A 26608-nucleotide genomic window follows, 5' to 3' on the forward strand; every position below is an offset into this window, starting at 1 on the left:
AATAACTGCTTTTAACCACTTGAGTACGATTGTAAGGCAATGGCAGAGCCAGGCTTTCAAATTAGAGGAGGCCCTTCACAATTTTTTTAAGAATAGGCTAAATTAATATGACACTAAACTATTCCTTTTAGCCAACTTCATAACATCATTTTATATTGATTAATAATATATCCATTCATTACAATCACTCCACAATTTCATATTTTATAATGGTTAAATACTAATCTCACCATCTACATTATTATAGACTCAAAAATTAATCATATATATTCCAATATAAAGAATAAATACAAAATCTAATATTAAGGTACCCAACTCAAACATGAAAAAAGAGAGGAAAATAAAAATTCACAAAGTTTAACTTAAACAAAAGATAAAGAGAAAGAAAGGTTAAAAATGTAGGAGTTTTTAGTGTAAATATCATAAACTAATCTAGAAGGTAAAAAAGAGATTAAGAAGTTTTATGGTTGTAAACAAAAAATACCTAATATATACTATTTATTTTAGGATAAATATCTCATAAAACTAATCAAGTATGTTAAATATTATACATCATACATAATATTATAATACAATAAATACAAGACGGAGTGGGACTTGGGACCACACTAGTCCTTTAATGGCTCCGCCCCTGTAGCAAGGGGCTTGTTGCTCAAGTGGTTAAGACCATTCCTCTGCACCCAATGACCAAGGTACTAGGCTCGGTCCCTCATTCCCCAATTGCATAATTTTTTTTTTTAAAATGAGTAAAATGAGAAAACACAATATAAATGTTTTATTTTAGTATCCAAATAAAATCAATTTTGTAGTTGTATATATGGACAAGAGGATTTGCCCACCCACCATTAGCAATGTCATCTTGCAAACTTGCATAATTTTTTAACTCATTTCTGTCCCCAATTAGGCTAGCTTTACAATATTTATAATTTTAAAAAAGTACCCACTTGTTTTAATTTATTTAGAAAAATGCCAAAATGGGTTAGACTTTGCCCACCCTATCTCTTTATGGAAAGCTCCCATGTAACCCAAATAATTAGATATTTTATAATTATATAAAATTATAAATGTCCCTTTCTATCTTCAGAGAAAGCGAAGTCTTACAAAAAAAGAAAAAGAGAAAACCATTATTTACCCGATTGGGAGTACCCTGCCTAAAACGACAGGCTTGTCAGCACCCACATGTCACAACGGCACACAACGGGAATTTCAAAAACCTTGTAGGGGCAAATTTGTCCGCCACCGTTTTCTATTCCCCCAACGTCTCCCGAGCAATTTGAAAAAAGCGAAAATTCCCAAAAATAGGATGTACGTATTCGTAGACCCACGCGTCAACGATCTATACGACGGGCGGCTCTTTAAGAATTCAAAGGTCCTACGCAACCCGATTGGTCCACGTGTCTATAGTAAAGAAAACCGCTAGTGGTTTTGTACGCAAAAAGATGGCGGTTTTTACTGCCCTCAGGTACACTTTCCTTATATAGCTTTGTTCTGATGTGAATCATCAGTACAGCCAAAGCTATTTTGGTGAAACCTCGGTTTGTCTCCATTACTTAAAAGCCATAGCTTCTTCTTTGAGCACCAAGTAAGTTTCTCAACGCAAATTTATTTTTATTTTCTTTTATTTTCTCTCACAAATTTTAATTCCTTAATTTCTTCCATCCATTCCATTTTCTCTCTCTTTCCTGGAAAATTTGTTTAATTTTCTTGCTCCCCCGATCTTGAACAAGAATGAATGAAAGAGAGCTAGAAGCTAGTTAGCTTTAAGTTCTCACGTGGCTACAAAATATTCTTGTGATTTATTTTGTTGTGCATACAGAGTATGGTGTTTGGTCGGGAGCTGGGTTTTTTTTTTTATGAAGGGATAAATTGATTGACCTAGATTTGGTAGGTGTGATCGATGGGAAGGGGTAAGATTGTGATAAGGAGGATTGACAATTCGACGAGCCGCCAAGTGACGTTTTCGAAGCGGAGGAACGGGCTGCTGAAGAAGGCCAAGGAGCTGGCGATCTTGTGCGACGCGGAGGTCGGAGTTATGATCTTCTCCAGCACCGGCAAGCTCTATGATTTTGCAAGCACCAGGTCCTCCTTATTCTATAACATCTTTAATTAGCTTTGTTTAAGATTAATTACTTCTATTATCTTCATATCTTGAGATCCATGCATTCCATGAGCTAATTAATTTCATTATATATTTATTTTTTGTGGAATTAATTGATGTTATTTTTTTTAAAAAAAAATTAATAATTCGTTGAGAAATTAATCTATTGTTTCCATGGAAATGAAGTTAGGGAAATGGCATATGCATGTGTAGTTGTGCTGCATTGTTCAGAAGTATTTGAATAGAGAGTAGCAAGCAATGACAGATTTTGGTGATATTAGCTTTGTGAAGTGCATGAATTAACGTGCAAGGACCAATTAATTTATAGAACTAATTCATTGTCAACATAGTAATCTTTTGCTTATTCGAATCAATACAAGGTTAATCGAATTCCAAAGGTTAGTGTTAGAGAAAGAAAGGGAAGATTACCCCTGTTAATGTTAATGTAACTCCATTGTCACACAAAAAAACTATTAACTTAACTCTCAATTGCTAATAGGCTTTATAAGAAATGTTTGTATGATTTTATTTTCTTTGAAATGTTTGATACTTTTATGATTTCAACGTACACATTTTCTATAATGCTTCTTCTAAAACGACCATATCATATTAGAAAAATGCTCCCGATCCATTTCTAAGTTTCAATGGATCAATTTTTTATTTATTATTTTCTGTGATTCTGACATAACTGTCCCGATCAATGAATAAATGTAAGACATAGATACACCATGTAAACTTTTCCAATATTCTTGGTGAACATATTTTATATGGTTTCGAAATCTCTTGCTACCCACCGAATGATCCTATCATGTCTTCCATCTCCAATGCCAACACAGCCAAATCATGATATAGGGCATTAACCAAACTCGAGATGCTTTAAAACCCTCTTATCTTCTTAACAATTCATTGTTTTGTTGAATCATCATTGCCGACATATGAGCCGTATTATTTTGCATCTGTTACTGCTCAATCCTACTGCCGTAGGTCGAAGATTACAGTTACCTTGTGCCATTATGATTCTTTTGCCTTTCCTCAATTATTGCACCTCCTTGCGAACAATTGCTTTGTGCCATTATCAATCTCTCAAAACCTCACTTTTCTAATGGAAGACAGTCTTTCTTTTGTTGCTACCAGATTCAGATTCATTGCCATTTGGACCGCTTGATCAAGTCAACAATCAGTTTGTAGAATTTTTTTTTTTTGGGTCCAACAATCACTTTGTAGAAAGAATATGAATAAATTGAGTTTCAGTGAAGAAGTCTTCCTTACATTGGTTGAGTTGTAGGGAACGTAATTACATAAGTGCTTTCCCAATGCTAGTAGAATTCCAACTTGATTTCACCTGATCATCGAGAATGGGTAGGCGAATGTCCACTTTGTTTCTATCTCTCCCATAATTTTAAGGATAACAACATCATTCCAATCTGACTTACAACCAAATACCTGAAGTGAGGGCTTTCGATCATGTCATGCTCCGGACCTGGGGTAAGGTAGAAATCCTATGCCCGCTGCGTGATAAATAAAAAGTGAAATAACAAGGCGAAACATGGGTTAAAATAAAATTCTCTTATAAAAATAGGTCAAAAAGCTTACAAGTGTACCAAAAATAAGTAAAGTTCTATGACTCTCATTTAATTCAATCCCAGCCGATTTAGTCCTTGTTTTCCTCAATAATTCATTTGAAAAATAAACAAGGTGAGGGATGAGCAAACCACCGCTCAGTGAGTAGATTATGTAATGTGACAGTCAAGCAATGCCGTTTTACACACTAGTCTAGAAAATGTCATAAAAAGATACACCAATCCAAATCATATCACATTATTACTTCATATCTCAGTTATCATTCATATCATGTAACCCACCACGTGACCCCTAATACCCTCACTGCCTTATGTCCCCGTGTGGTACATCTATCCCTCAGATACCCCAACACTAAAATTCTCATGTTACACGAATAGTACATATTTCACAAATAATCCAATCAATATATATAGTGTGAAAGATCGCACCAAATAAGACATGTTTGACTTGAAATGGAGAGATATTTGTAAATAGAATAAATCCATGATAATTCATGGTTTGTCATTTTATCACAAAATAATAACTTTTAGAACACATTACATGAATCACTCACCTCGATAATGAGAACCTTTAAAAGAATTGACAAGACAACCCATCCAAGAATCTCCACCAACGCACTCCCTCCCCCTTCTCTCTCTAACTTTCTTTCTAATTTCTCATGTTTAGAAACTATGAAGTTATGGTCATATTTATAGTGGTTATAGGGATATGATAAACTTCAATATTTAAAAGGATAAGAACATCCAAGTTTATCCAAAAGATAAATATCTTAATAAGATAAGATCGTCCAAATTTATCCAAAGAACAAATATTAAAAAGATAAGATTGTTCAAGTTTATCCCAATGATAAATATCATCTTATATCCTTTTAAAATACATGTCTTCATGGATCAATTGGGGGCTTGGTACATGCTTAGCTTAAGAAAAGGTTCAGGCCTTAGGAGCAATAACTTGAAAAGCAAGTCATCCTAGAGTTGAGTCATATAGAGATTTAAATCCATGGGAATAACCCTAATATACTATGTATTTGGAGGGCCATAAGAACACCTCAAGCACGAAGCTATACTGTTCAACCAAACCAAACTCAGATGCGTGGAAGTTCTCCAGCATATTCTATAACTTCTGATTATAGCATATTCTATAACTTCTGACCCGTTAGTTTGAACAATATTTTAGGAAAAACTCATGAAAATATAGACAAGAAAAAAAAAAAACAAAAGTTTACAAAATAATTTAGGTATATAATCCACGTGTGTAATAGTTACAAATAGAAAAATCCTATGATTAAACTTCCAAGTTTATGTCAGATCCCAGAGTGACAAGCACTTGATCTTCAATTGTAAGGTGGAATATTCAGGTCTTCTTATAAGGACGTGATCAAGAGTGCTATAGGATTCTTCATAATTAAGAGTGCTTTAAGTTGTAACGTAGAAGTTGTGTGATCCACTTACTAATAGAACGGAGGTGGAGATAAAAGCATACACCTTGGGAGTTCTTTGGGTTGCCTACTCTATTAGACCTAGGTAAGTAAGTTGGAGACAATATCAAATGATGACTCATGATTCGTAGTGGGCCACATTGATCCATTTCTTGCCTTATCCCAATTTGTTTGGATCCATCCAACTCTCAAAGTTTAGCCAATAATTTAGTTTCTAATTTAGTTTATTAAGGGAGGACAACAAAATAAGGCGGCCAATCTGACATCATATTCCTAACAAGATTCACTTTTGCGAACCTCTTGGTCATTTCATTCTTTACAAAAAGTGGCCCTATATGTCATCAAAATTGAATTGCTAAAAACTGAACTTCCTAAAATGACATTTAGGGCCACTTTTTGTAAAGAATATAGTGTGATATGGTAAAAGAACTTTCAAAAATGACTTTATTTGACGGCATCTTGGATGAAATTGCTAGGACTATGACGGTGGGTGGTATGTTGACTAGTTTTGTATAATTCAAGAGAAAAATTAGCTAACACAAAGTTTTAGGGGGAGGGGTAAATTGACAATATCGATATAATTTAGGCAGAAAAACTGATTACAGAAAGAAGATGTTGATCTCTTGGTTTGTTTGTAATGTTATCATCAATGGAGGTAGTTTTGATAATCTAGTCTCCAAAGAGAGAGGGGCAAAATCGAATGTTGAAGTTTACCAACATCTAAGGCCATATCAAATAAACTTTGTTCAAGAAAAAATGTGTACGTGGCATTTTGGACCAAATGCTCAAAAAGTAGGTGGTCAAGAAACTTGCTCATTGACTCTACATTTTATATTTCGAATATATATCTCCAAAAGACCTAAGTCAAGAAAATCTCTAGGGGTAGGCATATAAATTAGAAGACCAGTAAACTGGATTGAGCTAGACCCAATCGGCAGGTATTGAACCGGTTTTGACTAAAATTCTTCGTTAAATACTATACAATTGAAGCGAACCAGTCAAGTGCCTCATTCGCGACTAGAAACATTCGATCTGAACCAAACCGAACCAATACCCTCTAATTCCCCACGTGAAAAAAATATTTAATTTATCTCTACTTGTGCCCTGACATAGCCGCGCAGCCCTTTCCTCTTCCTCATTTACACGCGCACACACACACACATACATATATATATATATATATATATATATCTCTCTCTTTCTCTCTCTGTCGTCTCTACCCTAGCATAATTTCACCTTCTTCTTCTTCATCTTTCTCATCCTCTTCATTTGCACTCCCGATTCAATTCAAACGGTCAAGGTGATTGCAATTTAGGGGTGCAACCGGACCAAACCAGCACATGTGCCCACCTCTAGGAATTTCTTATATCACCAACCTCAAAGGCAATTTTTTTAAAAGAAAAGGGTTTGATGCATGCAATTAATGATGTTCAAGATAAGGGTGCTTTTGATAGTTAAAGGACTTAAAAATAAATAAAAAAACAGGTTAACTACATAAAATTATCCAACTTTTGGGGGTCGTTCAACCTTGAAAATCTTACACGCAATACCCAACCTCACAAAAAACATAAAAAGTAGACCCTCTGTTAGTTGGACTAGTAGTCAATCTCTTAACTAATTTGTATGTTTTTCGTGAGGTTAGGGTATCTACTTGCAAGATTTTCAAGGTTGGGCACTAATTTGAAATGACCCCCAAAGATTGGATAGTTTTATGTAATTAAATCAAAAAATTATAATATAATGTGTATTAGAATACTAAGAATTACTTAGAAGTATGAAAAAGCCATAAAATTTGTATATGAATCATTGTTGTATTGTGATACAAAGAGAAGGAAGAGTGATTAGAAGAAACTTGTTAATGGACATACTGCTTACTGACCCCTATAAACCCTAAAATGAACTGATTCCTATCCGATGCCAAATTCTTAATTGTCACATTAGGCCCTTGTCCCAGTAGGATGACCAGTAGGACAATCCCTACCTAATGTCCACCATATGGGGAGGGATCTAGTATCCACATGGACACATTTTTGTTCGGCTGCTTTGTTGTGCGGAAACACTCTATGACCTTGTCATTGATGGACTATGCGACGCACATTCACACATACCCCTTGAGAATAAAACACACGCACACCACAAAGAAAGTAAGCAAACACACAAGAACACAGAGATTTATAGAGGTTCGACCTCATGCATACATCCTTTTTGGTGATCACCTTGAGAAATTTCACTAGAACAATAAGAACCACTTTGGTTACAACAAGAACCCCTTTTGCTCTCTATCCTCTCAAAACCTAGGTCTTACTTTCCCTCAAACCTTTTGATGCCCTTGTAAACACTCAAGAATTCACCCTTGAATTCTCTCTTTTGTTTCTCTCTTAAAAATTCACACTTGAATTCTCCTCTCTTACTTTTAACATACCCCTAAAAGTCCTATTTATAATGCATAGGACTTTAGTTACAAGTTAACTCGGAATAGGAAACTAAAACTCTATTAATCTATTAAATTAGGCTAGAAATTCCCAAAATAATAGGAAACCACGTTGAAACACGCCAAAATGTCAAAACTGCGTTCAGCACTGTTCACGTGACAATCGGTCGTTTGAAGCAAAAAACAACCTTGAGCTCTTAGCTAAAACCGACCGGTCACTTGCACTGTAACTCCTCTTGTTGCGACTTCTTCTCCTCTTCCTGCTGCTCCTCCTTGCAGCCTTTTGTTTCCTCTTCTTCTCCGCATCTATAATGAGTCAAACTTCAACATGTTTAGCCTGAAACCAAATAAGGAATTGGGGTTTGGATTTTAAGCTCTAGATTTTGGGGTTTGAAGTTTGGAACTTGGGATTTGGGTTTGAGGTTTAGGTTTGGGTTTGCTTTTATGATTATCGTACGTATTACAAGTAGTTTTTATGTTAGACTTGATATTATTTGCCACCTTCCAAGCCCTTTAGAAAAGTTTATTACACCGCATTAATAAAGTAAAATAAAAAAATTCTCTTAGAACTTTGAATATTTGTTCTCTTCCGAAGATCCATAAGTAGACAAACTCTATTTTGACATTGGCGTGCATGTACCATACTTTATACCGTGCATGGAATTTTGAATGCCACTTGTCACTTGTGTATGCTACAAATCCAAAAGGAGATAGATTTGCTGGTCCATACATCCCTCCTCCTAAGTGACCTTATTAATTGTTTATTTGTATAAAATGCTAAAATGATCACACGATAGATATGCAATATGAGTGTATGTTACAGTAGGGGAAAAAAATTAAAAGTGAGGTGAATGGCGAGAGTTCATTGATTCGAAGTCTGAGTAAAATGTAGTTAGCATAAGTTTTCATGTCAAATGTTACTTATAGTTCATATTTGGTGATTGAAATTGGATTAGATTATGATGTAAAATTAGATTGGATTAGATTGGATATAATAACACTCATCCATTGATGTGTTTGGTAACACATGATTAAGAGATTAGATTAACATAAATATGCTATTACATGGCTTAGCAAGATTACATATACAAAAATGCTAGTCATACCACATTGTGTACCACTTTTCTAATAGAGGTGGACTCCATTGTATTGGTGGGCTCCACCTCTATTAGAGAGGCGGTATACAAGATGGTATGCCTAGCATTGCTCTTATATATAACACGAAGGCTATAATTAAGGGTCATTAGTAAGGGGTTATGAGGGCATTGACAGAGCCAATTAAGGCCCATAAGGGTCACTTGACCCTTCTCAACATTTTGAAAATATTATATTTATCGATGTTATCCAAGTTGTTTTATAGCTATATTTACTATATGAAAAATGTTAGGGAGACCAACTTTAGATACCAACTTGTGTACCAACTCTCTAATAGAGGTGGAGCCCACCAATACAATGGATCCCACGCTCTATTAGAGAGTTGGTATCTAAAGTTGGTCTCCCTAGCATATATATGTGTGTCATTTATATGTATGACCCTTCTCACAGATGTAAATTGTCTACAATAAACATGAATATGATCTATATTTGTTTTCATGTCTTCATATGTCATTTATATGTGTGTCATAGATTTTATTTGATTTTCTCATTCTATCTAAAATCAACTTTTAATACTCTTTCATTATTTTTAGGTTGCTAGAATTTGGGTTATACTAACTAAAATATTAAATTTGTGAATTTGAAATTTAATTATTATAATGAATTTTATATATATTTTCCTATAAAAATTAAGTTCACTGTAATTATAAAACTATTTAAAGTTGACCATTCTTGATAGAATTTCTAGTCCTTAATAGTCGTCCGATCAAGTGTATAGTTGTTATTGGACTGTTGGATTGAACCCCCCTCATTATAACCCATCAATATAGATATAATCCAATCCAAATTTAGCCCCAACTTTTTGGTGGAATTCATAAGCCTATTACATTTGGGCTTAGTAAAATTAGACATAATCTAATTTAGGTTGCTTTAAGCCACCAAACATTGACTGGGATTTTGAATCATATATACCATATGGTCCAACTCACCAAATGGTTTTGGGAATCATCTCCAACTCTTTAAAAATGTCAAATGAGGGAGCGAAAATGTACATATTGACTAATCCAAATTGTATATTTTACATATTGACTAATCCAAAACGTATATTTTACCTTTGCACTTTGTCAGCACATGTCGCTCACATCACTAGATTTAAGGAAAAGTTTCCTTAATGACTAATCCATCTTCTAACTTCAACTTGAACAAAGTTTGGAAGTTGGCCACCATTTCTTCAACCTACCTTAAATCGCGTGAGTCATCCAATACAATACAATCGTAGACACCAAACATGACCTAATCTTCTAGGTCTTATGTTTCATCCAGGGGGTCTGATCAAGATCAAGCTCTTTCAATATACTAATCCAATTTGTCAACAAATTGGGACTTTTCTTTCTTGATCAACCTCTACAATATTGTGACAGTTTGATCTCTTGAAAACTTCCGACCATGGTTTTTTCTGATTCAACAATGCATCTACTCAAGTCTTAACTAATCCTACGCTTGATCCAATAAACCCTATCCTAAGTAAGAAGAATCAGATGAGCATCCCTTCAGTGTCGCAACAAAGGGGGAAGTGGTCTATGCTCCTCCTCTCTTCTCCTATTTACCCTTTCCCTTCCTCTTTTCTCCTCTTCCCTTTCAACCTCTCTCTCTCTCTCTCTCTGAATTTTTGGGGTTTTTGTTCGTTTGGTTTTTATTATTATTGTAGGTTCTTGTGTTGCAGCAGTTTCAGTGGTGTTTACTCTGTTTCCACTGTTGTGGCAGCAACTGTGGTAGCGGCAAAGGTTTTTTGTTTTTGTTTGAGTCTGCCTTTTCCCAAGGTTGTGGGTTTGGGTTGGTTTTGTTTGGTGTGAGTTATTTGATGTTGAATAAGAGCATCAACTCTTTCGAGTTTGATGCATGTTTGGTTTTTCTAGAGATGCTTTTATGCTGGATTGTCTTTGGTCATGTGTGTCTTTAAGGGAAGGTATACTATATGAGTTTAATGTTGTAGTTGGATCACTTCGTATTGGTTATAACCTCTTTGTGGGTAGTGGTTGTAACCCCTTTGTGGGTAATTCTAGTGGCCCTTTTAGCTATTGTATTTGTATTGCTCTCGTGGCGTAATTTATGAATGCAATCTCTCTACCATTTGACCCCAAAAAAATAAAAATAAAAATCCTCTCCTAATGTCCATCAAGTTCAAAATATCTATCCACACCTAGAGCCTACTCTCATGTGTAACCCTAATCTAGACTTGAACTACTCTTACAACACAGCAATGTCTTGTCCTAATCTTAATCTTTGACTCACACCTTCAATCTTGATGCACTTGAGTCTCCATGTTGCTCTAGACACGGATGTCAAAGCTAAGCACACCCGTGCCCCCTTAACCTTCGACGTTTTCTTATAAATACATACATGTCATGAAATTGCGTGATATTCAAACTACCTACACACAAAAAGCACCCTATTCCTATGTCTAGCCAAGAAAGAAATTTATCTGAGTTTTATCTCTTAAGCCCAAACCTGGGTCTAAAATACAGTCTTGTCCGAATTTTGATCATCCTGACTTCCTCCTGACTCCATCTTCAATTGTAATTTACTTGAGTCTCCAAGTTGCCCCAAACACACTTAAACATACCCATGTACCCATCCTTTGAAGTTTTCATCATATACATCCATGTCATGAATTTACCAATGCCTCATATTAAAGTTCACTCATACAATATTTTGTTCTTATCTTTCAACCTTAGAATATTTTGATCAACCAACCATATAGCCTTAAAACAAATGTGTTTTATATATGATAGTTACAAGAATTATCTTATTCTGATATTAAAGTCTACATTTCTTCTTAATTTTGATGTCAGTCGACTAGTAGAGGTCCGTTGACCAACATGACCAACATGATGCTTACAACTATCTAAAGCACAGTGCTTCTATCAGCTGCAACTTTAACGTTGAAATGATGTTGGTTGTAATCAAATGGCTAAAAAATTACTCTAGTTGATTTTTTGTATGAATGATCCTCCAAAAACATAAAAAGAGAAAGGGTTCAATCATTAGCCCCCTCGAATGCGGGTCTAACAAATAAATATTTATGTTGCTAGATATGTATGCTGATATGAATAAAAAATCATGTCGTTGACTTAAGAAGCAAACACTTTAACCTGATAAACTTCCACTGCTATTTTTGTTGAAACTGCAGCATGTAGAAAAGCAATATAGTTGAAAACTGATGAGCCCGTTCGGAATCAATATAGAAACTGCAGACACAGGTGCAAACAAAAATATGGGCAGAATATTCCTCTCCAACAACATTTGCCTACAGCCTCGTTCTCTTCCTCCTCATCATCATTTTCAGAATCACAATCCAAGCCATAAATCCTTTACGATATCATCACCCTGCTATTATCAGCCTCGTCCAGAATAATTTTAGTCAGCTGTTAGAATCTAGTTTTAAGAATTTACTAACAGACAGTCATAGAGACACTTCCAAACTCAGTTCCCACCTCTGTACTGATTCAATCCACTGCAATAATACCTACTCTAGAAGTTCCCATTCAACTCTAAAGTGCCACGCAGCTGTATCGATTGAACTGACATTAGTAACTGGACAAGCTCTTGTAGAACATAGGTCAGAAAACATGAAAGCAAAGCTCTTGATCATTGATAAATATGCAGTTCCAAAGACAGGCTTTATTCTTGTTATGTATCAGCAATACTTGATATGCAAATGACTGAAACAAGTTAGTATGAAATCATATAGCAGCTAACTTACAAGGGGAAAAAAAGGAGGGAAATACAGAGTTGTTAAATTTTTTATATTTGTAGTTCTTATGTCACATATTCAGTTATGTCTAATGGTCCCAATTCTTGAAGAAACTGAATTTAGAGTTTAGAAAGTTGATTGGCTAAAACAAGTTAGGAAGGGAAACAGATACTTATCTCTAGTTCCCTACTTCAAACAATGTCTGCTTGAACATCTGAAAACCATAGATTTATCAGATATCACAGCTTACAAGATATATTATTTCGGGGGAGTAGATTAACAGTTTATAGTCTAAAATGTTATCACAATATGTTGGTTTTCTTTTGTTACATGTCCGTGTGCAGCTTCTTGAAAATACATTCCTAATTTTTTTGTACCAAGTTAACCAAAAGCAAAGAGTGTTTCTGATAAAACTGAATCTTCTTTACCAGCATAAAATCAGTAATTGAACGATACAACAAGGCGAAAGAGGAGCACCATCAATTTGGGAATCCGACTTCTGAAATTAAGGTATTCTTCAGTTCCGAGTCCTGCGTTTTTTTCTTTAATAGTTTATCTTCAAGGCGTATTTAAAATATGAGTCTTCAATGTGCTGTTCAGTAATGACAAATAGATTATCTGACATGATAAACCAATCATGAAATCATACAGCAAAATACGCATCGACTCAGACACACACACACATATACATATATATCTCATTCTATAAATTTAATGATTCTGAATAAAATAAACCAAATTATTGAATAAATTTAGAAAATATTTGAGAAAATAATGAAATTAAAAATGAAAACAATAGGACATCCCAAACTTTCAGAAGAAAGGGACGTTGGGAGAAAGGATGACTGCATGGTTGGATTACATCAAGAAATCAAATAGGCAGAACGCATTAAGATGTTAGTAAGTAAATATAATACGGTGCAGCAGCCACTTCCAAAAACTTGTAGGACTGCCAAGGAGCACTGGAATTGCGTTTCAGTCAGTTTCCAAAGGTGGATAAAAGAAATATTGATAGTTCTAGCTTATACTGTCTCAACGACGGCTGCTTTTTCAGGAAAAACACATTCAAAATAACTCATAACCATGAAATATGATACTTAAACTTTTCCAAACCACAATTTAGAAAAATACATAAACTAAATTTAAAAAGAAACACCATTCTCCAAACACAACCTGAAATCATGGTTGTATGTTCGAAGTTGGAAGTTGGAACACATATCATCTGAGCAGCCTCCATATAATGGCCCAAGTGGTCTCCTTTGGTGGTATTGGAATGCACCAGTTTTATGGCTTTCACTCACAATATTATGTCGGTGGCAATTTTCATATTACCTTCCTACCTAGACATACAAACTTCATTGCTCATAAATTATGTCTATACACTCGAATGAAATTGAAACCTCATCCATCCTAAGAAATAAATAGAAAATATTATTAATAACCATAATGAAGCCATACAATTGCACAAGTACATTAGCCTATCAAAAGTGTTGTATTTAGCAGAAGTACATTTTCAATCAGAAGTGCTGAAATATGGTGTTCACAATAAAATCATCAGCTGCTTCGCAGTGAATAATGAGTTAGCAACAAGGTAAAAGAATATGAGAAGAAAAAAAATCTTAGTACACATTTAAGAAGATACTATTAAAAAGTAGAAACATAAACTGTCAAAGTAGTCCTCTCAGAATCCATTTTGTACAGGCTACAACGACTGTCCAAAATAGGACGCATTTAGAAAGATTTTTTGAATTAAAAATCCAGATTTCACCATTGTTTATGTCATTGCTCGCAAGCAAGTTTTGTTTCTCTACTGTCACAGAAATAACACACAGGAGCATATAATTTCAAACCACTTATTCCTTCTTCCAACTAGTTGATTAAAGTTCACCACTTAAATGATAAAGTGATTTGCATGTCACAGAAAGAAAACTGTGATAGCAAAGGACTTCCATGTATAATAGTTGCCAATCTATTTGTATTGTCTACTTCATGAGCAAAAGTTAAAATCATAGTTTTGAACCAATCCAACCTTGATGACTGTGTCGATCAAGAATTGGATTATTTTCCTTCCGTCTTGTCACATCAATGATACGCCTAAAAGAAACGACTAAGATGACAGGAAGACTATGGACGGACTAGATTGGCAAAGTCAATTCAGATTTAATGCTGTTTCATCCGCCAAATCCATGATGCCCTTCATTTGCAATTGCAGAAGGAAAAGATCAGTCCAGAGACCACACATGCGACATAAAGACAAAGCCCCTATAGCTGCACAGCTTTCAAAATAATTCCATTAAAAGATAGCTCGTTTTTCTTGATAGATCATAGCAACAAAGTTGCAATTTCCTGGAAGTTCAGGCATTAATCCTAAAAAGGATGTGGAATCGAGGAGCAAAGATGAATGGCTAACCTCCCAAGTTCAGTAACAATGGGAATAGATGTTATTGCTAAGACAAAGCGTCAAATATGTCTGCTCTCACATTCGTGAAGTTGTTTCAATAATAAGAAATCGGTTCACCATTTCCACGGGAATCTCTTTTTAGTTTGAGGTATTTCAATTCAAGCATGGAGCTCTGAACAAGGGTCAGAACGCAACTGCTGGTAAGACTCATCCCAGAGGCACTAAAAATCTCACTCTGAGAATTTCTCCAGTTCCACTTTTCCTTTCTAGACCAAAAAACTCTCTACAAAGCTGTACATATAGGGGGTAAATGGAACCAATAAAAGAAATTAGGGCAAGAAAACAATAGCGCATTGCTCCTTGATCATATAAATCAAGTTCTATATCCATACAAAGGCATCATATGCCAAAATGCTAATCGTGGCAACAATTTCAATATCCACAGATTTTCTGTTCTTGTCAATAGAAACATCCGTGCATTGCAATTTTCTATTTCTACTAATTATAAGTAACCAGGATGCTATTAAAATTCAGTTCCAGCCGCGTACCTGACTTTGATCCTTTAGCTCACAGACTAGCAATGGACCCCTAACTAGTGTCATGTTAAGCTCAATTTCTCCTTTATGGTACCATCACTTTAGAGAACTAAAATGCAAGCACGCGATGTGAGTTACATTATGTAACTGCATAATGCAGGTATAAAAGAGGTTACAATTCAAGTAGTAGCTAATGCTTGTATACAAAAGATGTTGCAAGTAAGTAGTTTATGATCATTTATTATAAGCTCATGATTTACCTTGCATGTTTACATTGGTATATGAACAAAACCTTTATGCTGACCATGTATCATACAAATAAGAACCTTGTTTTCACATATATTGCTGCCATTATGTTGAAGTGGCCAATTTCCAGTTAAATATGTTCATTGTGATAGTTATGACTAAAGGTGGTCTTTTTTTACTTCCTAGTTATGGCAAAGGGAGGCAGCAATGTTGAGGCAACAACTTCAAAACTTGCAGGAAAACCATAGGTATTATGATTTTCCTTTTTATCACGAATTTATTGTATCATATATTAACCATGAAACACTAGCACTATAGAAGCACAAATAGAAATGAAACATTAGAAAGTCAGAATACAATAAGGATGTCTACATGTGAGAAGATAACATGCACGTTCTAACACCATTTTCACTGGAACTTCATTTCCTAAAGCATTGCTCTATTCATAAAGGTGTGATATCTAAGTCTATCACCAATTGCATACCTGATGTTTCAACATTTTTGTTCTTAGAAGCTTCAGAAGGTGCTAATATCTAGAAGTTATTTATTGTTTGGATCATTCAACAGACCTGAGTGTGATTTAGTTTCCTACATTAGATTTCTTTCTTTTCCATCTTTTGGGAGAAGCTTTGAATTTGAGATTCTCCAGAAACTCCGTTTTCACCACTACAATTCATAGGAAAAACAGATTGACAAAAAAGCACTTTATATGGTGCGAAACTGCTGTTCAGTTGTGCCAAGAGCTGCACCAAATGGAAACTTACAGTAGTTGGGTTAAAGAGGTAATGAAGAAGATGAATGTAGGGGAAACAAATTGAACTTAATGGAACCCCTATTGAAGGTTGCAAATTCTTCAGCAATATGGTATGGCCTCACTTTCTAAATACAATCCTATTTGTAATCGCACCTTATTGGCTTTCTTTTAATAAAGTCTTCATTTCTTATAAATACAATAATAATAATTACTTGACTAATTACCTAATTTTAAAGAACAAAGGTGAAGCTTAGGGTAAAACTATCTATTTTGGGTTAAATCTTCAGTCATAACCTAACACTTTGGTTGGAGGGGAAAGGGAAGGAGTGTGGGGGCAGTGTTGGTATGCATGTACATAATAAACTAAAGGCATGAAAAAAAACATGGGAGAAGAAATGTGATTTTTATTCTACAACAAACAACTATAGAAGCTATCTTCTTACTGAAGGGACTAGTGGAAGAGCTTAGAGAGAAAAGGAATGGTCATTTATGGTTTTCATGGATTCAGAAGTATAGTTTCTAAGCAGTGAGCTATAGATAAAAAAGCAAGACTTGTAAAGGAGGAAAAACTAGGTCAGTTTTTTTAAATAATAATAGGACTTTATCAATAATTGGAATTAAGTCCCAACCCACCCTTTCCAGCAGTGATCAATAAAGACATTTACACAAACTTTGCAAATGACATCATGCTATTAAATTAAAACATGAATAGCCATATTAGTGAATCAATTTGATTGCCAAAACAAACAACTATGGAAGTTAATTTCTTATTTATGAAATTTGTGTAAGATCTAAGAGAAAAGGAAACGAGATACCAAGTCTACATTAAGTTCCTAAGAAGGAAGTACATTAGAGTTTACAAAAGAAGGTAGTTCATTCCAAAACATCAGTTCTAGGTAGAGGACTAACAAGCCAAAACTAGCAGAGGAAGTAATAGTTTATTCCAAATGACAAAAGGTTTTATTAAGGAATAGGGACACAATGAAGTCTGCAGCACTTTGCATATGTTATTGATAAACTTCCTACATCTATTTACAATTTTGTCTAATAGTTTATGCAATCTGAAAATGATAAAGACATAAGAATAAGTTATCATAAATTTCTGTTTTTCTTTTTTGTTGTTTGAGTATTTTTGTTTTTGGGCCAATTGTTGTTCAGCTTTATGATATTGAAGGGCATCTTATGCTGTATACTTGATTATGAAAGACCTTAGCTGTCGGAAATTCATAACAAAAAGTTTTCTGCTTTTCCAAATTTCTTTTATGACATAAACTTGTGCTATTCCAATTTTATCACAACCAAGTGTTTTTAAGGTAGGCACACTGTTGGCATATAAAGACGTAAGGCCATACTGAGAGTAAGTTCTAATAAATATTGGTTTTATCTGCCAAATAAGTGTGGTATTAGAGCGAATGAGCGCAGTTTAACCCAAATTTTTTTAATGAACCAGCAAAGAAATCCACATACTGCTGTCAAAAGCAAACAGATTAAATGTTCATTAAAAAAAACTCTAGCCATGTTAATCAAACACCAATATTAATTATGCTTTCACTATCACATTTGGAGAACTTTTACCAAAAGTCTATCAGAAATAAAAGAGAAGAAAAGAGTTAAGATTATCAGAATAAATTAAATTCTCATCAACTTATCAAAAACTGTCACTAAATTTATGTTTACTATCACATTTTGGGAACTTATGCCAAAAAGAAAAAGAAAACGAAAGTTGAGATTTTCAGAACAAATCAAATTTTCATATCAACCTATCTTTATGCATGAAATGATTTTCTATTTCAAAGAAATCTTCACATCCACAAGTTACGTTGAAAGCACTATCACTTGGTGTCGTATTGAGGTAAACTCAAGAGAAACCTCATACATGCTTTAGCTCATATCTATCTTCACAAATGTATCAAATGATTCTAGAACTGCTCACGGTTCAAATACTACCAAATTAATAAACAAAGCAGGTGGAGTCATTTCTTAATAGTGTATATACTGCGCTGAGCCCAAAGTGTTGCCAATGCAGTATATTCACTATTAAGCTAGACATTGTTGAATTATTGTTCTTTTCTCTTCTGCTATTGGTGGATTACTTGATCACTTTACTTTAAAGTTTCTCTTACGAAATAAAATTTCATCTTTTTGTTTCAAAAGAAATATATATATACTGCATTGAGCCAAAATGGAATGTTCCATGATTTCAAACCAGATGATATCAAGAGTCCAAAGGTTATGACAGAATTGTTGTATGATGCTGGTAGAATAAACAATTTTAACATTGATTTACACATTACCATGATGAAGTGACAACTTTTCACATGCTTGCTTCAGAATTTGCACTAAGTAATTGACAATGTTTATGCTCCTCAAGATAGTCTATACTGTAATTTAAACCTACCTAAAGAGGACAATCCAGAGCTCAAAAAAGCGGGATTAGGTATAGCCAAACAATCAACCAGTGTAACCAATAAAGATGTTTAGCATCAGAAGAGAATTGTTATGCATCTCATAAATCCAACTCACTACTGGATTTAAGATGTCCGAAATCCATGTTTAGGGCCTAAACAATGTTTACCTCTCATTGATTACAGGCAAATGATGGGTGAAGAGCTTTCTGGCCTCAGTGTTAAAGATTTACAGAATCTGGAGAACCAATTGGAAATGAGTATTCGGGGTGTCCGAATGAAAAAGGTAAGACACTGCCATTCTCTAAGCAATCACTCATTCTTTGAAAATAAACTCTTTAAATGTTTGTGTATGGTGCTAAATCAAAATTTTCACTTTTGTAGGACCAACTTTTAATGGATGAAATACAAGAACTAAACAGAAAGGTTAACTTTGCGAAACTTTGGTACCATATTCAGCATGTTCCTCTTTATTACTTAAGCAGCTAAATTTAAATGTGTGTGTGCAGGGGAACCTCATTCACCAAGAAAATGTCGAGCTGTATAAGAAGGTAAACCTAACTCGTCAAGAAAACATGGAATTATACAAGAAGGTACTGGTTTTGATAACTAAAACAGACTTCAACTATCCTCACAAGACTGATAAAAAATCTAAAAGCCAACCTACAACATATTGCAACATTTTTTCAATAACACCTCAACAGAAAAGTTTCACATCCCAGGTTTATGGAACAAGGGATGTAAATGGAGCAAACAGAAATTCCCTTCTGACAAATGGTCTAGGTATTGGAGAGGACTCACATGGACCTGTCCAACTCCAGCTTAGCCAGCCACAGCAGCAAAACTGCGAGACACCAGCAAGAGCTACAAAGCTGGGGTATACCTCCCTTCCTAAAAACTCCATCATCTATTATGATTACCATTTTTAATTTGCCAAATGTTGATTAAATTGTTTCCATGATGACTACTGCAGACTACAACTACATTAGCAAAGAGGATGCATCAGTTTAGGAAGACGTTACTTGATTTCTATCAAGAACAAGGTTGATGGATACAAATTTATGTTCTATAAGAGGAATGTGGTAAAAGAACCGCAGAACAATCAGAAAAGGACCTTGATTTAAAAGCAAACAATGCTTTGATGTGTGTGTGACAATCAAAGAAACCAACTACATATGTAAAGATGAGATTTATATATAATAAAGAATAACTGAATTGCACTTCAGGTGCAATGCAGCTTTTAAAATCACTAAGTCTGTCTGCGTCCATGAAATAAGCAAACTTGCTCTGAAGGCTGACATTTGCACTCGTATTGGAAAATATGGTGGAATTTTTATACGCAGGTTATCAATTTGTTCAACAAAAAATATCAAGTCCAGCAGTTGCTTTAAAAAAGATGAAAATATAAAGAGAAAGAAGCAAAACTGTTGAATCATCTCAGCTTAACTGCATTCAAGTTCAGTCCACCCAAGTATTGTATTTCACAAAATGGTATATGAGGTACTTACCTCCTTGTTCACGCAATTTGATTTACATAGACAGCATCAAGAGCAATTTCATGTCCTTATTGCAATATAATTTCCTGCATGGAAATAATAGAGGGTTAAGCACGCACACTAAGGGTTATCAGGTCATTGACAGTTTTCTTTATAATATACTATATATTTTGTGTGCAGACAGAGGATAGTGCTACAAATAATATATATTACAGAAAAATAGAGAGAGCGAGACCTAGAAGATTCCCCGCACTTGAACCACCGCAGATATCATACAGGTAGGTATGACAATATGCAAAATTCTTTTATATAATAAATTTTCTCTGGGACTAGTCAAATGAAATGGATTCAAATTTTAAGTTATCAGCTGGGAAAAAAATCATGCATGGTCGAATGGAAGTAAAACTCATTAATGCTAGTTACCATCAAATGTTGATCCCGGACCAACTTTGATTGAAACAAACATAGAATTTGTGAGTACAATGTTTCATTTATCAAATGCAGCGCAATCCATAAATATTAAGGCTCCAGGACCATTACACAGTAATTCTTCTTATATTAAGTTTGGACTAGAAGACTCTATGCATGCCTAGCTTGCAGACACCAGACAATCCAAAGCCACTCTACGGTATTTACTTACATAAACAACATAAATCTAATTAAGATTACCACAATCAGATTCATGTGTTCAGAATTATGGTTTCCAAATTTGTATCAGACACCAAATAACTTGCAACAGGAATTGCAATTTGAGCAGAGACATGCAATACCATGTTGGAAGTCTTACATACTGCCACAGATACGGAAGATATCCTATTCGAGAGGGAAGATCACATATGCCACATTTGAGAATCAACTTTTGGTAAGCTGGGAAAACAATATTCATGAGATCAGGTATTTTATGAACTTGAGGATCAGGTATCAACAACTAAGGCCTACCTGGCATAGCTTGCAAAGAAAGGTTCCTTCTCAGCATGTCTTAAACACGAAAACATGTTCAAACAAAAAATCAGGGTCTTCTGATTCTGAACCATTTCATTCTTCTTAAATACTTAAAAGGTTTTATTTACTTTAGAGATAAATTTTATTTTATTTTATTCAAAACTTTAGAGATAAATCTAACCTTTCTCTGCCCTTCAATGAGATGAAGCGTAGTAGTACTTTCAAGATAAATCTGTGTTCTAAAAAAGTCTTTAAGAAGAGGGGGAAGAATGTTGAGATCATCTGTTTCAGATATTAAAAAATCTTCCAGATATGTTTTAGTCATTGCAAATCTCCAAACAGAAGATAAAACTTATGTTGAGTAGCATATTTGACTTTATGCAATGAATAGAAAGAAAGAACTTGACATGCTTCAATAATCCATAATTTGAAGTTTAAAATAATATGCAACTCAAATCTTATCAAACCAATACATTAAAAGTATAGGGAAAAGAATGACAATAGTTTTAGGTTTCTCAAGCATAACTCCAAAACTCAATCTTGATATAATGAAAATATAGAAAAGAAACTGTTGGCACCCCAATAAGTCATTCTGCACTCCTTCCTTTTGTTTTTACAAAGGAGGAGTGGGATCACTTTTTTGGAGTGCCAATAACAGCTCCGTATGAAAAAACAAACCCCCAAAATCTGGTAATATGCACAATACCTGAATGCCTATTTCAAGAGGAGCAAAACACGCATTAAAGAATACAATTGTTAATAGTATAAATGAGTCACTTCTCGAAACAAAAATAGTACTTTCCAGGACAAAAGAAAACAATAGAACATGGTTTAAGAAAAGAAAAATCATTGAGATAGTAGCAGGCAAAAGACAATGAAATCAACAAAATTGTAAGCATTTGCTGCATTTGGCAAGACTAAATAGGACTCTGGGATCTCAAATCTTCCACAAGGAAAATAGCTGTTCTAACCTCTGCAGAAAGAATAAGGAAATCACCGGAGTTAGGGGGGCACTGTAGTGACCACCAAGGACTCCAATGCTCATAATCATTGAAACTGCTTCAAAAAGAAAGAGAAAGAATGTGCAAAGGCAAGGGTTTGTGAGCAATAACTTGCATACCACTGCAAAGTGAGGAAGAGGAAAGATTCATACTGCAAAGATTGTTTAGAATGACCGAAATCTTTGGGAATGGAAAGTCCTTAGTACAAAAAAATTGGATGCGGAGATCTTAGCCAATAATTTGCGCTGATCCCTTATTATTAGGGAGAAAGATCCATCTAGGTATGGAAAGTAACTTTAATTGGAATTCTGTGGTGCAGGTGGAGTTCATGTTGGTCTAGGAATGGTTTGTGATGTGCTAAACTAATTTACCTGAGCTCCCTATTGAGAAAGCCTGTGATACACTGAAATCTAACAGCGTCTATGTATTAGGGAAGTCTAGGGTATTTAAGTAAGGGATATGAAACCAAATGTCTACTTGGGCTAGCACTTTTTGAGGAGGGCCCTGGGTTGTTGTTACAAGATACCCTTGAATCCCACCTTGGCAATGTGATAAGGAAATCTAGAGTACTTAAGTATCAAGCAAAGCCTGCGAATCCAAATGTCAACTTGACCTAGCACTTTTGGAGAAGGCTTTGGATCGTTGCAAAATGTATTGGAGCAACCCCGTCCATTGCCTATTTCCAACCAAGGGTTCATTGTTATTATGACGACTCTTGCAAGTGAGGGAAGGGATGATGCCCCCATGCTCTATGGGGTAATGTGGATGTAAAGGAAAGTAAGTAATTGTGTCCCAATAACCAAAGTTTTCACAACTGGCAAGGGGATACTAGGTATCATTGATTCGTAGGCTGGCCAATGATTGCATCTCATATAGAAAATACTTGTCCATTATGTGGTCATTTTTTATGAGGATGCGAAGGCCTAGAGGAGAGGAGATTACGATACCCCTAAATTGTATATTGGCAATTTGTTGAGGAGACTTAGGATACTTTGGAGGAAGCCTTGTGTATACTCTGAATCCTACATTGGCTATGCGTTTCCAAGATCTAAGTTGATTAAGATAGGCTTATCAATCCAAATGTTAACTTAAACTACTACTTTCTTACGAGGCCTTAGATAGTATTAGAGCCACCTAGTCCATTGCCTACGTAAGGAAGGCACCCTCCCATTGACGGAAAGGGCGTCGTACCCCAATGCTAAAAGGTAGCATAGATTCAAAAGCAGGTAATTGAGTGCATACAACATCAAATAGGCTCGTCCACTAATATATGTTCTATGTATGTTTCCCATATTGATAAGGGTACCAAGGCCTAAAGGAAGGGAGATTGTGATACCTTGAAGACTCCATCATGCATGCATTGGGAAAATATATGGTACTTAAGTAAGGTCTACGAATCCAAATGTCAACTTATGCTTGCACTATTAGAGGATACCTTAGGATTTTCACAGGCCCTCGCACATGTGCCAAATTTTCAAGCCTAACATGTGGACAACACATATTGGGTGACGTGGAGCACGTGTGGCCGTTGGGCTTCACACGTGCGCAAACCCGCTCTGATACCATGAAGGAAGTTCAGGTTCCACCCCAAAACCAATTGGCAATAGGAGGCGTAGCCCAACTCCTGATAAGCCCTTTTAAGTTTTGTTAGTTTTCCAATGTGGGACATTTTCACCTTCACATTCTCACATTCTCACATTTCTCATAAATGCAATTTTTGTGTTTTTATGACTAAACTACCCCCATATGATTTATTAAAAATGCCATTTTTTCCTACAAAATTATGGGTTTTTCTTTTTCTTTTTTTTACAATAATATTTGAGACACCAACTGATGTGGCAATTTCTTATTTGTTGTGGATAAGTAAGGCTCATAGTGGGCTCAGAATGAAAACAAATGAAATATTGCCACATCATTGGTGTCCAAAAATTGGTGCCGTAAGTTGGTGTCTGTAGTATTACTCTTTTTTAAAAGGATATTGTTTATTTAAAAAAAAAAGGAAATTTTAATTCATAGTACTACACGAACAAAATATTGGAACAAGAATAAAAGGTCTTTTTGGTTATCATGTTCCAATAAACACTTGAATGGGGCCTTAAGAAATGAAATGTATATTAAAAAAAACATACTTAAGTACTTTTATTGCTTTTAATTTAAAAGAATAGTTTCATATTTTAGGTACTAATAATTATTAGGTCTTCATTTGTAAGGATCAAGCTCAAGCTTAAGCTCTAGCATAACTCAATTTACAAGTTCATTCATTAATGTAAAGCTTGCCAATTTTTAGAATGCCAATCTAGATAAGCTTGATTCAAGCTCGATAAAAGGGAATACGAACATAGTAAATACAAATTGACAAGGGGTCGACTCAGTTTATTTGCATCTTTACTTCCATAAACTTTTACTATGTTATGATTGTTATCTAACCGCACACTAACTACCAAAATCATCTCCATTTTTTTTTCCTACCTCCCATCTGCACAAACTATCATGCTCCACGACATATCTTGATAACCACCAACCAAACTTTAGTTGAACTTTAAAAAACTTTTTGATCCCTAAAATCCACCATTTGTACAATGCAAACACATACAAAGAAAAATGAGCACATTTTCAAGTCACTAATCATTATCAGTCTTCTCCCCAAGTGAAAGACTTCACATACACTTGCAACTATCTGAAAAGTTTTATTAAGAAATATGAAAAGCCGCATGTGTCCTCAAGGCTACAAAAGGGCTTATTATATGCCTATTCCAATAACTATATTCATTAAGAAACGCACATTTAGAATGTACATCCGTAACATTATTCAAGAATTTAGATTATGAATGCAAATTCATAACGCATTGACAACTATTAATAACGGTTGTATGTTCATATTGTAGTATAAACATATGATTGTACAAATTGTACATTCCTAATGTACCAAACATGAATTTAATTCAATCTACTATATCAGAAAAAACACACTTAATGATGTAGTGAGATTAAAACGATAACATAACCTAAGAAGAGCAAAGGAACACATCTTGATCCATTGACCCAATAACAAAGAGGCTTGTAATTGGTCATGGGTTAACCCCATAAAGCTCTTGTACTAATATACTATATAAGCTACGTTGGTGCTTGTACAAGACTGTATATACTACTAACGCATACTTATAAGCATATCATGAATAAAACAGAAATTTTTGAGTTCGATTTGTCAGAAATATAATGTATCAACCACAAACACCATCCAATTAAAAGTTAAAAAAACTAATTAGAACAGAAACATGGAACACATAACGTGAATTTCACATAGATATGAAAAAAAAAAGCGGGTGCATTTAACAAGGTAAAGTTTAAAGTAAAGTTAAAAAGTCATCAAAACAGTACTGAGACAGCCAAGTTAAAAGCGATTTGTAGTGAGTACTGTACAATTTACGGCAAGAATAGAATGAAAATATCCCAATCAAAATAAAGGCATGACAAGAAGTAGTAGCTTGTACCTGATTTGAGAGCACAAGTACGCGTCTCCAAAACAAAATCACCGTCCTTCATTATTTCCTGAAAATCAACATTCCAAGAACAAAAAACATAAACTGCTGTAAGTACAATTGCAAACCAGTCTCACTGGCCATATATTTGCAAATTTTGCAACATAAGTATTGAAAAAAGAGCTCAATGCAACATTTGAGTGCGCTAGAAATCATCAGAAATGAAAGAAAAGCATGACACTTACGACTTTTAGCCGCGTAGGGCATGCGATAAGTCCATAATTACACGATTCTCAGTTACATCTCCGTTTACGCTTATAATTTCTCAAAATTTTCTCGGCAGCCAAACAAACCATTAGCTCAAAGACGAAACGGATACTCCGTCCTGAAGCAGCAAAATTGGGAGCTCGGAAGCGGTAGAGGCAATAGAATAGAGCAAAAGAAGGAGAATGCAGCCTGAGAGACGCAAGGATGAGAGGAAATTTCAAGGTCGGTGGCGTCCATGGAAGAAACGGAGACGAACTGAGGGAAGAGATGAAGATGAGGAGATCTGCTTCAATGGTGGAGGAGACAAGGTAGAGAGCGTATGCCTGACGAAGAAGAAAGAAGAAGCTCATGAGAGAATTTAGAGAGAGAGAGAAGAAGAGAGAGAGAAAATATCTGAGAAGGAAAAGAATAAAAAAAGAAAGGGGAAATGATGTGGGGGAGGACTGAGAGAGATGGTGGGGGCTATGGAGAGTTTGGTGGGGGCTATGGAGGAAGAGAGAGAGGCTGCGATGCCCCCACTTGATCTAACACGTCATCGATCAATCCAGGCTCTTCTCTTTTTCTTCCATTTGCTGATTCTCCATTAAATTAATTAAATTAATTAAATAATGGTGGAAGGGAGAAGAAGAAAATCTAGGGTTTCGGATTCTCACCCAAGTCGGGTTTTTTTGAAACTTGAGACAT

The 26608-nt window shown here is 35.0% G+C and overlaps 1 protein-coding gene and 1 long non-coding RNA gene across 16 annotated transcripts; one reads left to right on the top strand and one right to left on the bottom strand.

The window, feature by feature from the left end:
* The first annotated feature begins 1506 nt into the window (after nucleotides 1–1506).
* AGL16 (AGAMOUS-like 16) lies at nucleotides 1507–19850 on the top strand. 7 transcript variants are annotated; one of them, XM_088246833.1, is made up of 8 exons: nucleotides 1507–1582; nucleotides 1889–2079; nucleotides 12829–12907; nucleotides 15767–15828; nucleotides 18926–19025; nucleotides 19124–19165; nucleotides 19249–19616; nucleotides 19713–19850. In XM_088246833.1, exons 2-8 carry the CDS (start codon nucleotides 1898–1900, stop codon nucleotides 19726–19728), a joined length of 849 nt encoding a protein of 282 aa, XP_088102959.1. In that variant the 5' UTR covers nucleotides 1507–1582; nucleotides 1889–1897; the 3' UTR covers nucleotides 19729–19850. The 7 variants fall into 7 exon arrangements, with proteins under 7 accessions (XP_088102959.1, XP_088102960.1, XP_088102961.1 ...); XM_088246834.1 differs by lacking the exon at nucleotides 19713–19850 and having other exon boundaries at nucleotides 19249–19332; nucleotides 19444–19668; XM_088246835.1 differs by lacking the exon at nucleotides 19713–19850 and having other exon boundaries at nucleotides 19249–19332; nucleotides 19462–19668.
* LOC110772065 (uncharacterized) lies at nucleotides 11612–26608 on the bottom strand. 9 transcript variants are annotated; one of them, XR_015832862.1, is made up of 4 exons: nucleotides 25903–26608; nucleotides 25670–25727; nucleotides 15347–20321; nucleotides 11612–13737 (listed from the first exon to the last, which is right to left on the bottom strand). It is a non-coding gene; the product is annotated as an uncharacterized LOC110772065 (long non-coding RNA). The 9 variants fall into 9 exon arrangements; XR_015832857.1 differs by having other exon boundaries at nucleotides 11612–13807; XR_015832858.1 differs by having other exon boundaries at nucleotides 11612–12927; nucleotides 13571–20321; nucleotides 25903–26602.

This window comes from Prunus avium, chromosome 1, assembly GCF_965620075.1.
Source record: "Prunus avium chromosome 1, drPruAviu1.hap1.1, whole genome shotgun sequence".
Lineage (NCBI taxonomy): Eukaryota > Viridiplantae > Streptophyta > Magnoliopsida > Rosales > Rosaceae > Prunus > Prunus avium.